At 48.5% G+C, this 17,598-nt stretch overlaps 1 protein-coding gene across 1 annotated transcript in view; it reads right to left on the reverse strand.

Annotated features, from left to right (window-relative positions):
* Positions 1-307: 307 nt before the first annotated feature.
* TOMM70 (translocase of outer mitochondrial membrane 70) overlaps positions 308-17,598 on the reverse strand; it is a 105,863-nt gene continuing 88,572 nt past the window's right edge. Inside the window, exons 11-12 of the mRNA XM_075335150.1 lie at positions 4,802-4,924; positions 308-3,565 (exon numbers count right to left, since the gene is read on the reverse strand). Of these exons, the coding sequence (XP_075191265.1) occupies positions 3,412-3,565; positions 4,802-4,924 (277 nt within the window). The 3' untranslated portion in view covers positions 308-3,411. The remainder of the gene's footprint in view (positions 3,566-4,801; positions 4,925-17,598) is intronic.

Raw genomic sequence — 17,598 nt, forward strand, 5'->3', positions numbered from 1 at the left:
GCACAAGAGCCTTGCGAATACAAGAGTTACCCAGGGCGTCCAAGTTACAGCTAAGGAAGTTCAGAGAACCCTGGTCTGGCTGCCATGGAAAACAGACATGGATACTGGATCACGGTCTTGAAAACCCTTTTGCGCCTCTTAAATGCATGTTGTGGAGATTGTTTCCTCACTGCAAAGTCATGGGCGGTCAGAAAGATCAGATATGGAGAATATTAGCAACCTGCAGCTAATGCAATTACATTAGCCAGGGAACCTTCACAAACAAGGTACGGCAGGTTCCTTTGCCAAAGAACAAAATGCAAGTCACTTATGTTATAATATTTATTGGTATCGATTTTTATTTTTTCATTGGAAGGAGATCATTTACAAAAAGAAAAAACAAAGACCATTTGTTTTAGTGCACTTTCAAAGAGCAGGCAAAGTCTGAGACCTGGAATGCACCACGCTGGATTCAGCTCATGCTGTGTCTACATAATGGAGAACTGAATGGCACAAACATTGAAGAAGCCATGCAAATAAAACATCTTAAAAGCCTACAAGCTCTAGATCTCATCTGAAGCCATAAATGCTCAGTAGTAAACGGTGGCAAACATTTGTCAAAAGCCCTTTTTATATATTTATACGAGGTAAAGAGACCAGATCTCAGGTATTAAATTGTCCAAGAGCAAATATGGTTTTGTTGACCAACTGTTTTCCTGTCTGCAATGGAGGAACAGGCCGAGGACTACGACCAAGTTTTATCGAACAGTTCTAGACACCCTAAATGGTTTACTGGTCAATGTGAAAACTAAAGAGGTGTCTGGTGTCACAGACTAGACAGTGATATAGGGGGTAGAAGATGAGATGGCAACCCCTAGAGTCCGGACGTGACCAAGTTCCCAAACTCTCCTCACTGGCTGGCACGTTATCCCACCGAATTATGACCACCTGTATGCGCTATATGGAAACTCTTACAATCCGATATTGGTATTACGGCATTGCTCTTAGTACAAAAAGAATTGTCTTCCTAAACGTCATCAATGAGGCAAAGTTTACAAACTTTACAAATAGCACCAGGCTTCACAAGTCTCCAGCAACTGTGACAAGTCTGCACTCAGCCTCACATATAAGATTTAACTAGTGGATAATACCCATTATCTTTTTTTTTTTTAACAATTGTAGTTTAATGGCTCAACTAATCTGCTTCTAAAGAAAGGTTATGATGGGAATGATCAATGCCCCTACGCAAGTGTCAGGCTAAATCTCGGTGTGGAGTCCCAGTAGGGCTCTGTTCATAATTCTATTTTTTTATGCTTTGCCATTCATGTGTTCAAACATACAAAACACCCTACAAACCCCAATATAATCAATGCAATGAATCAGGATAATCCCATATCCAGACTGAGCGGGAACAGGTTTTATATTACAGCTAATGAAAGTTATGAGATTGAGAGCGCATTTATCGTCACATCACCTCAGAGTAGGCTTGAATGGCGGCTAATGGCACATTGCATCTGTGCACTTAGCCTACAGCAAATGTTGGGAGCTTTTCCTGACGAATACTGTGACATTCCTATTGGCCCCAATATGTATTCTGTCAGCCTCTGATAATCATCTGTATACTATTTAACTGCATAGGAAAGCACAGAGGGCAAAGAAACATACCACGCTGCATCCTTCTTGTGGGTCCCTATGGAAGGCATCCATCCTGACCGTGCCACACGCACCCAATAGTGAGCACAGATGAAATGTCTGCCTAGCCTTACATAAGACCTACTAAAAGATCCTTGTTTTCGTTGGTTTTGCATATAGCAATTTTTTGCTAATTTTTTTTATTTTCTTGGTTTTAGCATTTTTGCTAACTTTCTGATGTTGGGTGTTTGTTAAAATGTAAACATGAAACCTGCTGCAAACAGTGCTGTTTTTTTAATTGTGGCACTTTCTCCAAGATGCGCTATGTTGTAGCAATGGATTATTAAAGCAATTATAGTGGCATAGCTCAAAAATGAGTGCAATTTTTTTTTAAAGGGATAAATAGCTTCAGGGAATTTATTTAAATCCCCTGTTTATAGGTGATGTTTACTGACTATATTTTTCTCAGTTTCTGCTCCTTGCTTGTTTTTTCATTTGGGCAGAGTTGTGATCTTTAACTACAATTTAACTGCAGCGCCTGCAGGTAGTCTGAGACACACCTCCTGTCTCGTCATTGGTTCATGCTGTTGCGGCTTCCTCTCCACTGCACCTCTGATTGGCTGTATCCATCATAGGCTCTCCGTAAGTCAATACATGGAAAGCCCGATTGGGTGCTTTAATAGAACTTTGGAATTTGGTATTTTTAAGAACAGATAGTTCATGTGTTGCGACTATTGAGCTGGAAATCTGTTTTTGGTTGGCAACTACACAACATTGTTTCCTAAATACATAATAAATGAGACTATTAGTGGTTGTTTTTAAAAGATAATTATCTAGCTTGCCTGACGTTTTCATAATCACTTGCATTCTCTACAAGGAAAGAAGAAAAAAAAAGGCTGAAACTGACTAAATTGACAACTTGGCATTACCATTTCTCTTGTTTCATGGCAATGACAATTTCAAAACAGATTTACCATATTATGAACGCTGAACTAATTTAATTCCTGGTCTAATTTTTTTTAGTCTCTCTTTATGCAAGGCCGGGTTCCCGTGTGTAATCGAATCGCAATACCCGGGTCCCGACTGGCGTCTCTCCTGCCCTGAACTTACTGCTTCTACGTCTGCCCTATGTGATCAGAGAACAATCCATATATCTAGGACATGTGAACTCGTCCAAGGGCATTGCAGATCATTTGTAACCTATGACAAAAACACAATTTCTCATCAGAGGATGGGGTAAAGGTTGTGCATGCAAGGATTGATTTATTTATCACAAATGGCAACTTTAAAAGGAAAAAGAAAAAAAAAAGAATAGTTGTTTTTCACTCATAAAAAAAAAAAGGAAAATAAATCAGTCTGGTGTGATCAGTTATGTACAAGAGGAATAGGAGATATATAACAGAAATCAAGAAAAAAAATAGTATAAGTACCCCCCAAAAAAACAAAAATAAATGAAATTTAAGAAAAATTGCTCACACAACCACCCATTCCCTGACGAAACAGAAATGAACTCAAGTCAACAGTTTTATTTGCATGGCAAACTGCGTCGTCCTGTTCTCATGCAGCGGTGTCTTAACTTTTCCTTCGACATCGGCAGAGGGAAATCATCCCAGACACCCTCACCTCACAATACCAAAAACATCTAAGGGATGAATGACAACACCACAAGCAGAAAAACGAGGGTCTGCCATTCCACTTTTGTTTGTATTGGATGCAAAAACTCTTCCGGGAGAAATTACTTTTCTTAAAAGATCAATATTTCGTAGCTATCACATTTTTTGCTCGTCGCTGGAAGTCCGTTTACAGTGTTGGCGGCTTTAAGCCATATTTCTTGGCGACTTCAGTCTGGGCATAAGCGGCATCACATAGTGAGTACAGATGGGCCATTTCCATTTCAGATTTCGCCAGGTTGATGGCTTTATTGAACATGTCAATGGCTTTGTCCAGATTCCCTCTAAAACAGAAATATATAGTGTGATTGTTATACACAGAAGTTTCTATATAAGAAACAGCAAGTAGCAGCTTTGTAAGATGGTGCTCTTATGGACATGATTATATGAAGATACCCAAAATAACAGTACTCAAAATGGCGCTTGCACTGTGTACCGCACCAATATCTGCACTCAGACATCATAAGACTTAAGACATTCTGGGCCTTTCCTGTGAATTAAAGATGATTCAGCTTATTAGAGAATATATCTATATAAGTTTCTATACTGTAGTTTGACCAATAGTGAAAGAATATGCAGCCTTAGATTGCATCCAAGAAACTCGAAATAATTATTAAGTTCTTCAAACGCAGTCTTGCTCCTCTTTTGACCAAAGCACTTTGGTCTCTGTGGATATTGTGTATGCATACATATATCAGACACATAATTTGGAATATGAGCAATTAGGATGGTATGTGCATGATTTATGTGTATGCCTAAATTAGTCGGCGCCCAATCTGGGGTGGCCAGGACAGTACCATAAATAAAAGTCTAAAGTATCCAATAGAGTAAAACGTCATAGCTTTACATTTTTTATTTTTAGATACCATTACAGATGTGTCAATTAGAGATGAGCAAACCCAAGGTTTGGAAAAAAAAACAGACAGTTCAGGTGCTTTACATACGAACACCACGTCAGCAAGCATTGCGGTGCATAGGTATGCCCGGTGTCAGCCCAGTGCTTGCTGCTTGCAGTATTGGATCAGCTAGCACTAGGGGGAGTAACAACAGCATGATCGGAGGTAGTGAGCATCCACACCCCAAAAAAAATAAAATAAATAAAAACATGGAAAAACTCTGCTCATCCACCCCCAAAAGTGATCTGTTTATGGCTGGCTGTATGTGGGCAGAGACCTGAACTGCTCAATTAGTGACTTTCATTGGGGTTCAGGTCAAGTTCAGGTCCCAAACCAAACTCAAAGTTCAGCTGTCCCCCACCAAACCGAATTTCCATGGGTTCGCCTCATCTCTAGTGGCAATACTAAAAGTCTGACACATTTCAGTCTTGTGCACCTATGTCTAAGACTCCCAGGGCCTGAAATGCGTCACTACTTTTCAGCTTATCATGTACGTACTTAATTCCATTAGATAAGTGAAAATAAAACTGCACATTTTAACTCTATTGGATGGTGCATTTTATTTCTTCTGAGTGTATATAAAACTTAGAGAAATCACCATGCTTCTAAGCAGCGGGCGCTTACCTCTGAACTTCTATTGTCCCCATGGTCTCGTAAGCAAAGTCACATTTGTTATCTATTTCAATGGCTTTACTGATGAGGTCTAAGCCTTTGTCAAGATCTTGTTTCCATTGCAGCTGGAGTAAGCTGGAAAAGTGAAGAAAAAAAAAAAAATCATAGAAGAAACTGAAAATTAAACTGTCTACAGAAAACTACTGGAGGTGATGAACATTTACTGAATAAGCTCAGGTTCTGGTTTCTTGAGGCTGGTTAGGTTGGGGGTAGACAAAAAGTTACTCTAAAGGTGACCATATGTATAAGGTCTCTTTCACATTGCATTTTGACCTCCGTTCAGTGGTCCTGTTGGGGCTTCCGTCAAAACCCACAATAAAGCAGGTTTTGGACCCATGCGTCGATGGGGCCATTGACTATAACGTTGCAGAAGGAGTCACCGTGTGTTCTGTCTTGCACCATGTTCAGGAGTGTATGCCTGGAGGGAGACACCCAGATGCAGTCTAGTATATCTGGATGTCTGCCTCCAGAAAGCGTATACTCCCAAACATGGTGCAGAACAGCGCACACGGGGTGACTCCTCCTGCACCATTATAGTCAATGGCCCCGTTGGCGAATACGTCCGAAACCCGTTTTGCGAGGGGTTCGAACGGAATCCTGATGGGACCATTGAACGGGGAGAGGAAAACCGTCTTAGATAAATGTTGGATGAAGCTGTCGCCCAACTAGTTTGTATTGTGGTGTCCTGTTTGGTTTAGGTGAAATTCAACGTCTTTTTTTTTTTTACGGACGGGAGATAAAGTAGTCACCATAGGGGCCTGGCAGAGGGGCTATTCCCTGACCTCCCAGCTGATCCTAATAAAAAACTCCATACACATTAGAAAAATAACAGTCAGCCAAACCAGCCAATGTCAGCTGACCATCTAATTTGTATGGGAGCTTCACGACTCCCTCCTGACAGATGATGTAGGTGAACAGAAGGATCCAGTCTGTTGAATCTCAATGGCCAATTGGTCCTTATATTTGACACTGAGGTACGCAGCTCTCGGAGGAGACTTGCAGCAGCTCTCTCAGAGGACTCCATGGTTCCTGTATATGGGGGAGCAGAGAGCTGGTGGCTGAATGATTGTTTGGTCAACAGCTCTCTAACATCTATGATCAGTTTAAAGGAGATCTCCGATCTCAGAAGAAAAGTTGCAGTCACTCTTTGTGACTGCACAATCACGTGTGTAATGTGATTCCTTCGTATTCGCCATGAGAGCGAGTAGGCATGTATGTGATTTGCATATTTACGATCACGAGCGGACTGGTCTGAGAATATTGTAGATTGGTAGGAATGAAGGGAATTTTGTTTACTTACCGTAAATTCCTTTTCTTCTAGCTCCAATTGGGAGACCCAGACAATTGGGTGTATAGCTATTGCCTCCGGAGGCCACACAAAGTATTACACTAAAAAGTGTAAGGCCCCTCCCCTTCTGGCTATACACCCCCAGTGGGATCACTGGCTCACCAGTTTTAGTGCCAAAGCAAGAAGGAGGAAAGCCAATAACTGGTTTAAAGACCAATTCAATCCGAGGAAACATCGGAGAACTGAACCATACCACATGAACAACATGTGTACCCGAAAAAACAGAAAAACCCCGAGAAAACAGGGCGGGTGCTGGGTCTCCCAATTGGAGCTAGAAGAAAAGGAATTTACGGTAAGTAAACAAAATTCCCTTCTTCTTTTTCGCTCCTAATTGGGAGACCCAGACAATTGGGACGTCCAAAAGCAGTCCCTGGGTGGGTAAAAGAATACCTCGTGATAGGGCCGTCAAACAGCCCTTTCCTACAGGTGGGCAATCGCCGCCTGAAGGACTTATCTACCTAGGCTGGCGTCTGCCGAAGCGTAGGTATGCACCTGAAAATGCTTGGTAAAAGTATGCAGACTCAATCAGGTAGGTGCCTGACACACCTGCTGAGCCGTAGCCTGGCGCCGTAATGCCCAGGATGCACCCACGGCTCTGGTAGAATGGGCCTTCAGCCTTGAGAGAACCAGAAGCCCAGTAGAACTGTAGGTTTCAAGAATTGGTTCCTCGATCCCCCGAGCCAGGGTGGATTCAGAAGCTTGCGACTGTTTACGCCGACCAGCGACAAGGACAAAGAGTGCATCCGGGTGGCGCAGGAGCGCCATGCGGGAAGTAGAACCTGAGTGCTCTCACCAGAACCAACAGATGCAAATCCTTCTGAAATTGATGGACTGGACGAGGACACAAAGAAGGTGAGGTGATATCCTGATTGATATGAAAGTGGGATACCACCTTAGGGAGAAATTCCGGAATCGGACGCAGAACTACCCTGTCCTGGTGAAGGACCAGGAAGGGAGATTTGTATGAGAGCGTTGCTAGCTCGGAAACTCTCCTAAGAGACGAGACCGTTACTAGAAGGCCACTTCCCGAGAAAAGCGGGAAGGGAGACCTCTTTCAAAGGCTCGAAAGGCGGCATCTGGAGAGCAATTAGAACCTTGTTCAGATCCCAGGGCTCTAACGGCCGCTTGTACGGAGTGCTGAGACGACAAACTCCCCGTAGGAACGTGCGTACCTGAGGAAGTCGTTTCTGAAAAAATACAGATAGCGCTGAGACTTGTCCCTAAAGGGAACTGAGCGACAACCCTTTTTCCAACCTAGATTGCAGGAAGGAAGGAAACATAGACGATGCAACCGGCCAGGGAGAAACACCCTGCGCCGAGCACCGAGATAAGAATATCTTCCACGTCCTGTGGTCAATCTTGGCGGACGTTGGTATGCTAGCCTGTCTCATGGTGGCAACCACGTCCTGAGGTAATCCTGACGACACTAGGTTCCAGGACTCAATGCCACACCATCAGGTTGAGGGCCGTAGAATTCAAATGGAAGAATGGCCCTTGAGACAGCCAGTCTGATTGGTCTGGTAGTGCCCCCGGTTAGCCTACCGTGAGGCACCACAGAACCGGGAACCACAACATCCTCGGCCAATCTGTAGCGACGAGGATGGCGCGGCCGCAGTCGGTCCTGATCTAGCGCAGCACTCTGGGCAACAATGCCAGAGGTGGCACATAAGGTAGCTGGAACTGCGACCAATGCTGAACTAAGGCGTCTGCCGCCAGAGCTCGATGATTGTGAAACCGTGCCATGAAGCTGGCACATTGTTGTTGTGCCGTGACGCCATTAGATCGACGTCCGGCCTCTGTAAGCGGCGCCAGATCTCCTGAAACCCGTCCGGGTGAAGAGACCATACCCTTTCGGCCACACCCCGGCGACTTAGGAAGTCAGCTTCCTAGTTTTCCACGCCTGGGATGTGAACTGTGGATATGGTGGATGCCGTGTCTTCCACCCACATCAGAACCTGCCGGACTTCCTGGAAGGCTTGCCGGTTGCGCGTTCTTCCTTGGTGGTTGATGTATGCCACCGCTGTGGAGTTGTCCGACTGAAGTCGGATTTGCTTGCTGTCCAGCTGCTGTTGGAAGGTTTGTAGGGCAAGATACACTGCTCTGTGTTCAAGAACATTGATCTGAAGGGTGGACTCTTGCTGAGTCCACGTACCCTGAGCACTGTGGTGGAGAGAAACTGCTCCCCACCCTGATAGACTCGCGTCTGTCGTAACTATCGCCCAGGATGGGGATAGGAAGGACCTTCTTTTTGACCATGAGGTGGGAAGAAGCCACCACCGTAGAGATTCCTTGGCCGCCTGAGAAAGAAAGACGACTCTGTTGAGGGAGGTCGACTCCCCGTCCCATTGGCGGAGAATGTCACATTGTAGTGGACGCAGATGAAACTGCGCGAAAAGAACTGCCTCCATTGCTACCATCTTACGTAGGAAGTGCATGAGGCGTCTCAATGTATGCGACTGGTTCTTAAAGAAGAGATTGCAGCCCGTAGTGAATGCTGTTTGTCTAGCGGAAGCTTCACTATCGCTGAGAGAGTATGAAACTCCATGCCTAGATATGTTAGCGATAGGGTCGGGGTCGGATCTGACTTCAAAAAGTTGATGATCCACCCAAAACTCTAGAGAGTCTCCAGCGCAACGTTCGGGCAGTGTCGGCATGTTTCCTAAGAGAGTGCCTTGACAAGTAGATCGTCTAAATATGGGATCACAGAGTGACTCTGAGAGTGCAGGACTGTGACTACTGCTGCCCTGACCTTGGCGAAGACCAGTGGGACTGTCGCTAGCCGGAAGGTAGAGCTACGAACAGAAGGTGTTCGTCTCCTATAACGAAGCGTAGAAACGCTAGTGCTCTGGATCAATCGGCACGTGTGGACAAGCATCCTTGATGCCTAATGATGCTAGGAAATCTCCTTGGGACATTGAGGCGATGACATGGCGGAGGGATTTCATCCGGAACCGCCTGGTGTCCACGAGCTTGCTGAGCAGTTTTAGATCCAGAACGGGACGGAACGGCCCGTTCTTATAGGCACCGCAAATAATTTGGGGTAAAAACCGTGACCTTGTTCCTGAAGAGGAACGGGGGTCATCACTCTTTCTGCCTATAGAGTGCACCCTGTTTGCAGAAGAGCAGCGGCTCGGCCGGGAGGTGGAGAAGTTCTGAAGAATCGAGTTGGAGGACGAGAAGTGAGCTCTATCCTGTACCCGTGAGACAGAATGTCTCACACCCAACGGTCATTGACCTATGGCCGCTAAATATCGCCAAGGCGGGTGAGCCTGCTACCGACCGAGGATGCGGAGAGAGGAGGCCGCAAGTCATGAGGAAGCCGCCTTGGAAGCGGGTTTTCAGACTGTCTCTTTTTTGGGCGTGACTGAGCCCGCCAAGAATCTGAGCTCCTCTGATCCTTTTGAGTCCACATTGGACGAGGAAAAATGGGACCTGCCCGAGCCTCGAAAAGACCGAAACCACGACTGCCTCCTGCTCTGTTGGGGTTTGTTGTGTCCGGGCTGAGGAAAGGATGAATCCTTACCCCTGGACTGTTTAATGGTTACATCCAAACGCTCACCAAACAGTCGGTCAGCAGAAAAAGGCAACTGGTTAAGCAACCTTTTTTGGAAGCAGAATCTGCCTTCCATTCACTTAACGAGCAGACCAGGCTCTGCTTAAAAACACGGAGCAGCGTAGGCTACTGCCGTACGGTTCGCAGAGTCTAGGGCAACCTGAATCGTAAGAAACAAATGCAGACATTTGAGAGGTTAAGGATGCCACCTGCGGCACAGATGTACGTGTAACCGTGTCAATCTGTGTAAGACAAGCTGAAATAGCTTGGAGTGCCCCAAGGGTGAGAATGCTGGAGCCAACGGTGCGCCGACAGTCTCATAGATGGATTTAGACCAGAGATCCATCTGTCTGTCAGTGGCATCTTTAAGTGCAGCTCCATCTCCCACTGCAACTATGGATCTAGCTACAAGCCTGGAGATTGGAGGATGCCGCTTGGGACACTGGGTCCAGTCCTTGACCACGTCAGGGGGCAGGGATAACGTGTATCCTAAGCCGTTTGGAGAAGCGCATATCTGGATAAGTGTGGTGTTCCTGGACTGCCTCTCTGAAGGCAGAGTGGTCCAGAAAAATACGTGAAGCTGACTCCTCCACTGGAGGAGCTGTGAGAAATAACCAACATTCTATTGATGGACGCTATAAGATTATTCACTATGGCGTCACCATTAGGTGTATCCAGATTGAGAGCGGTCTCAGGATCAGAATCCTGAGCCGCTACTTCCGCCTCATTACACAGAGAGTCCTTCTGCTAGGACCCTGATGAAACCGAGGGCCGCTCATAGTGAGCCCGCTTAGGCTGTCTGGGACTGACGTCTGTGCAGAGCCGTGACTCTGGGATGCGTGTGACATTCCCGGAGCTGTTAGTTGTTCACACTGAGGGGGGCCATGGATCAATGATTCAACAGTGCCCATGTTGTGAGAGACATGTCCGGACTGCTAGGCTTCTAGTATCATAGCCATAGTCTCAGAAAATCTGTCAGTAAATACTGCAGACACCGTCCTCATCCTCTGGCCATTAGCAGAGACTCCGGCTGAGTTGGATATAATGGGGGTCTATGTAACCTGCCGGCCGTATAGCCGTACATGCTGTACCGGCTGCATAGAAAAACATGTGGTTCTGCACCTTTGTTTTACACAGAGAATATGCTGATAACTCCTCCGCACAATCCAGGAGGGTATATACAACGTGCGACCAAACAGTGCAATGTATATAGTACAAGCATATCTATAAGTGCACTTCTGCACTAGTGGGGTTAGCACCACAGGTGCTGCTTAACGCCTGTTGCAGCGATTGTGTGACTATCAGAATGCCAGGGTCTTCCACACTTGTCTCTGTATCGTACAGAAACTGACACTAATGGCTGCCGGCGTCCTTGTAGAGAAGGAAGCCGTGGGCGTGCCTGAGAAAGTGCGGGAATCCGGTTTCACAGTGCACACAGTGAGAGGGGTGGAGTATGCAAAACATACTCCAGCTCTCAGCGCTGCTGTGCTATGCAGCGTCACGCCCCTACCCTGACTGTCAGGCCTGTGGGCGGTAACGAAGGGAGACTAGGCCCAGAAGCCGGGGACTCGAGTTAATAAGCGCGGCCGGCATATCAGTGCTGGCCGGCGCGGAAGTCCCCGGCGCACCACAAATCCCAGCGGCGCCTTAAATAAAAGTGGCAGCGGCGGTTAGCGCAGTAGTCACCCAATACACTAACACACCCAGCAACGCTGTGGTGTGCGATGGCACTAGTGCGGACAGCGCCGCTGTCCCTGGCGCACTAACACACCCAGCAGTGCTGCCGTGTGTCTGCGCGGTCCCCACAGGGACACAGAGTACCTCCATGTAGCAGGGCCATGTCCCTGAAGATACTCCGCTCCATGTCCAGCAGATACCAGGGGCTGTGGATGGAGCACGGTCTCAGTGCCTGGAGACCGATAGAATCCCACTTCACCCAGAGCCCTGTAAAAAGGGATGGGGAAGGAAGCAGCATGTGGGCTCCAGCCTCCGTACCCGCAATGGGTACCTCAACCTTAACAAACACCTCCGACATGAAGTGGGGTGAGAAGGGAGCATGCTGGGAGCCCTGTATGGGCCCTCTTTTCTTCCATCCGACATGGTCAGCAGCTGCTGCTGACTAAACAGTGGAGCTATGCGTGGATGTGTTGCCTCCTTCGCACAAAGCACAAAACTGGTGAGCCAGTGATCCCACTGGGGGTGTATAGCCAGAAGGGGAGGGGCCTTACACTTTTTAGTGTAATACTTTGTGTGGCCTCCGGAGGCAATAGCTATACACCCAATTGTCTGGGTCTCCCAATTAGGAGCGAAAAAGAAATTACATTTTTGACCCCCAGCTATTGAAGATGTGATGTCACCTTTCCCCTCTATCATCCACATTCTACATATTGTTAAATACAGTGGAACCTCGGTTTACGAGTAATTTGGCTATACGAGCAAAGCTTGCTGTAAATTTGTAACTCGGTTTACGAGGAAGCTTTGCTGTACGAGCAAATACTCACCGCACACACTTCCGGTTCCGTACTTTCACCGCACTCTGACCCACTCTTACAGTCCACACAAAAACACATGCACACACATTATGCTCACCTTACTTTCCGTTCCCTCGCCGGCCTCCTGGTTCTTGTAGTTCGCCGGTACAGGATGTGTATCAGGTAACCATCGCGACAATGGGGGAACTTCCGCTGTCAGCCGCTTCACAAAGGCAGCGCACTGACCAATCAGAGGCAAGCGGCTACTGCCTTTTACTTCAGCGAGCCAGCATCAGTTGCTATGATGGTAACGATGGTTACCCAATACACATCCTGTACCGGCGAACTACATTAACCAGGAGGCCGGAGAGAGAACGGAAGGTAAGGTGAGCATAATATGTGTGTTTGTGCATGTTTGTAGGTGTGTGGAATGGCACAATAGGGGACCAGGATGGGACATTGAACAATTTGTAGAATGAATTGTCTGAGCTTGCATTATTTCCTATGGGAAATTTTGCTTTGCTAGACGAGTAACTTGGTTTACAAGCACACTGCCAGAACGGATTGTTCTCTTAACCTCTTCACCCCCGGCCACTAAAACACCCTAATGACCGGGCCATTTTTTGCAATTCTGACCAGTGTCACTTTGACAGGTTATAACTCTGGAACACTTCGAAGGATCCTGGCGATTCTGAGATTGTTTTTTCGTGACATATTGTACTTCATGTCAGTGGTAAATTTAGGCCGATATTTTTTGCGTTTATTTGTGAAAATTTAGGAAATTTTGCGAAAATTTTGAAAATTTCGCAATTTTCAAACTTTGAAAATTTATGCCCATAAATCTGAGAGATATGTCACACAAAATAGTTACTATATAACATTTCCCACGTGTCTACTTTACATCAGCGCAATTTTCGAAACAAATTTTTTTTTCGTTAGGAAGTTAGAACGGGTCAAAGGTCATCAGCAATTTCTCATTTTTCCAACAAAATTTACAAAATAATTTTGGGGAGGGTGCTGGGTCTCCCAATACGGAACTATAAGAAAAAGAATTTACGGTAAGTAAACAAAATTCTCTTTTTCTTTATCGTTCCTATGGGAGACCCAGACATTGGGACGTCTCAAAGCAGTCCATGGGTGGGAATAAACAGAAAAACTGAGAAGTAGGCAGAGCCTAACTTCACAAATGGGCGACAGCCGCCTGAAGGATGCGTCTGCCCAAGCTCGCATCTGCAGAAGCATGAGCATGCACTTGGTAGTGCTTTCAAAAGGTATGCAGGCTAGTCCAAGTGGCAGCCTGACAGACTTGCTGAGCCGTAGCCTGGTGCCTGAAAGCCCAAGAGGCACCGACAGCTCTGGTCGAGTGTGCCTTGATCCCCTGCGGGGGAGGCACCTGAGAACACTGGTAGGCATCCGAAATGGTCGACCTAATCCAACGGGCTAAGGTCGGCTTAGAAGCAGAGAGGCCCTTACGCCGACCTGTGGTTAGCACAAAAAGAGAGGTGCACCGCCTAAGAGCAGCGGTGCGAGACACACAGATCCGGAGCGCCCGCACCAGATCAAGAGTATGCAACGCTTTTTCAAAGCGATGAACAGGAGCCGGACAAAAGGAAGGCAGGGTAATGTCCTGGTTAAGGTGGAAAGGAGAAACCACCTTAGGGAGAAAGTCCGGAGTCGGACGGAGAACCACCTTGTCTTGATGAAAAACCAAAAAAAGGTGACTCCGAAGAGAGCGCAGCCAAATCAGAGACTCTCCTGAGGGAAGTTATGGCCACTAGAAAGACCACTTTCTGTGAAAGACGAGACAAAGAAACCTCCCTAAGAGGCTCAAAGGGGGGTTTCTGCAAAGCCGTGAGGACCAGATTGAGGTCCCAGGGATCCAAAGGCCGCCGGTAAGGCGGAATGATGTGAGACGCACCCTGCATGAAGGTGCGCACCTGAGCCAGCCGGGCGATACGCCGCTGAAACAACACTGACAGAGCCGAGACTTGTCCCTTGAGGGAATTGAGGGATAGTCCTAGCTGCAGACCGGACTGTAGAAAGGACAGAAGGGTCGGCAAGGAAAAAGGCCAAGGAGCATGGCCGGAAGAGCGACACCAGGACAGGAAAATTCTCCAGGTCCTGTGATAGATTTTGGCCGAGGAAGACTTCCGAGCCCGAGTCATAGTGGAGATGACTTCAGGAGGAATACCAGAAGTCGTCAAGATCCAGGACTCAAGAGCCACGCCGTCAATCTGAGAGCCGCAGAATTCTGGCGGAAAAACGGACCTTGTGAGAGAAGGTCTGGACGGTCCGGGAGATGCCACGGCACCTCTACGGACAGATGGAGCAGGTCTGGGTACCAAGCTCGCCTGGGCCAGTCCGGAGCAATGAGGATGACCCGACGGCCCTCCATTCTGATCTTGCGCAGGACTCTGGGCAAGAGAGCTAGAGGGGGAAACACGTAGGACAGACGAAACTGGGACCAATCTTGAACCAGAGCGTCCGCTGCCAAGGCCTGAGGATCGTGGGAGCGAGCCACGTAAACTGGAACCTTGTTGTTGTGCCGGGATGCCATTAGATCCACTTCCGGAGTGCCCCACTTGCGGCAGATTGACCGAAACACTGCCGGATGCAGGGACCACTCGCCGTTGTCCACGGTTTGATGGCTGAGATAATCTGCTTCCCAGTTTTCCACGCCTGGGATGTGGACTGCGGATATGGTGGACTTGGAGTCCTCCGTCCACTGAAGGATGCGTTGAACCTCCAACATTGCCAGGCGGCTGCGTGTCCCGCCCTGGTGATTGATGTAGGCAACCGCTGTCGCGTTGTCTGACTGGACTCGGATGTGCTTGCCCGCCAACAGGTGGTGAAAGGTTAAGAGAGCTAGAAGCACAGCTCTGGTTTCCAGCACATTGATTGAGAGGGCTGATTCGGACGGAGTCCAAGTGCCCTGCGCTCTATGGTGGAGATATACCGCTCCCCAGCCGGATAGACTGGCATGCGTGGTGAGGATCACCCAGGACGGGGCCAGGAAGGAGCGTCCCTGAGACAGAGAGAGGGGCCGAAGCCACCACTGAAGGGAGCCCCTGGTCTGTGGCGACAAAGCCACTAACCTGTGCAAGGAGGAAGTCCGCCTGTCCCAACAGCGGAGAATGTCCAGCTGCAGAAGACGCAGATGGAACTGGGCAAAGGGAACCGCCTCCATTAACGCCATTATCTGACCCAGCACCTGCATTAGGTGCCTGATGGAATGACGGCGGGGCCTCAGCAAAGAGCGCACCGCCAGATGGAGGGACTGCTGTTTGACTAAGGGCAGCTCCACAAGTGCCGGCAGAGTCTCGAATTGCATCCCTAGGTACGTGAGCTTCTGGGTCGGAGTCAGAGTGGATTTGGGCAGATTGACAAGCCACCCGAATTGGACTAGAGTGGCGAGAGTGAGCGAGACACTCCGCTGACAGTCTGCGCTGGATGAAGCCTTGACTAGAAGGTCGTCCAGGTAAGGAATCACTGCCAACCCCTGGAGGTGCAGAACCGCAACCACTGCTGCCATGACCTTGGTGAATACTTGAGGGGCCGTGGCTAACCCGAAGGGGAGAGCCACGAATTGGAAATGTTCCTCTCCGATTGCAAAACGTAGCCAACGCTGGTGTGAAACTGCAATTGGCACATGCAGATAGGCATCTCTGATGTCGATGGATGCCAGGAAATCTCCTTGGGTCATTGAGGCAATGACTGATCGCAGAGACTCCATGCGAAAATGCCGCACCTGAACATGCTTGTTGAGAAGCTTGAGATCCAGGATGGGCCGGAAGGAACCGTCCTTTTTGGGGACTAGGAAGAGATTTGAGTAGAAACCTCTGAACCGTTCCCGGGCGGGAACCGGTACAATTACTCCGTTGGCCTGCAAGGATGCCACGGCCTGAGAGAAGGCGGCGGCCTTGGAGCAGGGGGGAGTTGACAGAAAAAATCTGTTTGGCGGGCTGGAAGAGAATTCGATCCTGTAGCCGTTGGAGATGATATCCCGCACCCACTGATCGGAGACGTGTTGAAACCACACGTCGCCAAAGTGGGAGAGCCTGCCACCGACCAAGGACGTTGCTGGCGCGGCCAGATAGTCAAGATGAGGCTGCCTTAGTGGCAGTAGCTCCTGCGGTCTTCTGAGGACGCGGCTTTGTGCGCCAGTTGGGCTTCTGGTCCTTGGCTGAGTTAGTGGACGAGGCCGAGGGCTTAGAGGATGACCAGTTGGAGGAACGAAAGGAACGAATCCTCGACTGGTTCCTACCCTGGGCAGGTTTCCTGGTTTTAGTTTGTGGCATGGAAGTACTCTTCCCGCCAGTAGCTTCCTTAATAATTTCATCCAGTTGTTCGCCGAATAGCCTGGATCCAGCAATAGGGAGCCCAGCAAGGTACTTCTTTGAAGAAGCATCTGCCTTTCACTCTCGAAGCCACAAGATCCTGCGGATAGCGAGGGAATTAGCCGAAGCCACCGCAGTGCGGTGAGAAGCCTCCAGCATGGCAGACATGGCATAGGATGAAAAAGCTGAAGCTTGGGACGTTAAGGCAACCATTTCGGGCATAGATTCCCTGGAGAGGGAATGCATCTCCTCCAGAGAAGCACAGATGGCCTTGAGAGCCCACACTGCTGCAAAAGATGGGGAGAACGAGGCCCCAGCCGCCTCATATACAGATTTGGCCAGAAGGTCAACCTGGCGGTCAGTGGCATCCTTAAGAGAGGTGCTATCAGCCACTGATACAACGGTCCGGGCTGAGAGTCTAGACACCGGAGGGTCTACCTTTGGTGAATGAGCCCACTCCTTGACCACCTCAGGTGGAAAGGGAAAACGGTCATCAGAACCGCGCTTTGGGAAGCGTTTGTCAGGACAGGCCCTAGGCTTGGTCACAGTGGCCTGAAAACTGGAGTGGTTAAAGAACACACTCCTTGTCCTCTTAGGCAAGGTAAACTGGTGCTTTTCTGCCAGAGAGGGTTGCTCCTCTGATACTGGCGGATTGAGGTCCAGTACAGAATTAATGGACGCAATCAAATCACTAACATCTGCATCACTTTCGGACAGATCAATGGGGCACATGGAGGTAGCCTCCGAGCCCCCAGTAAAGGCATCCTCCTCGTCCTGCGAGTCAGCTCTTGAATCAGAGCCCCGGGACGAGGAAGGAGAGGGAGCCCTGCGTCTCCTTTTAGGAGGACGGGGTCTGGGACCAGATGAAGAATCCTCTGTGAGCTCCGCTGAGAGAGCCCTAGCAGCAGAGGCGCCCTGAGAAGGGGGCTGATGCATGGTCAGCAAAGTCCGGGACAGCTGTCCCATGGAGTCGGCAAAAGACTGGGAGATTGACCTAGAGAAGGATTCTACCCAAGCCGGGGGTTCAGCCACCGGAGCCG

This window comes from Anomaloglossus baeobatrachus, chromosome 2 (assembly GCF_048569485.1).
Source record: "Anomaloglossus baeobatrachus isolate aAnoBae1 chromosome 2, aAnoBae1.hap1, whole genome shotgun sequence".
NCBI classification, from domain to species: Eukaryota; Metazoa; Chordata; class Amphibia; order Anura; family Aromobatidae; genus Anomaloglossus; species Anomaloglossus baeobatrachus.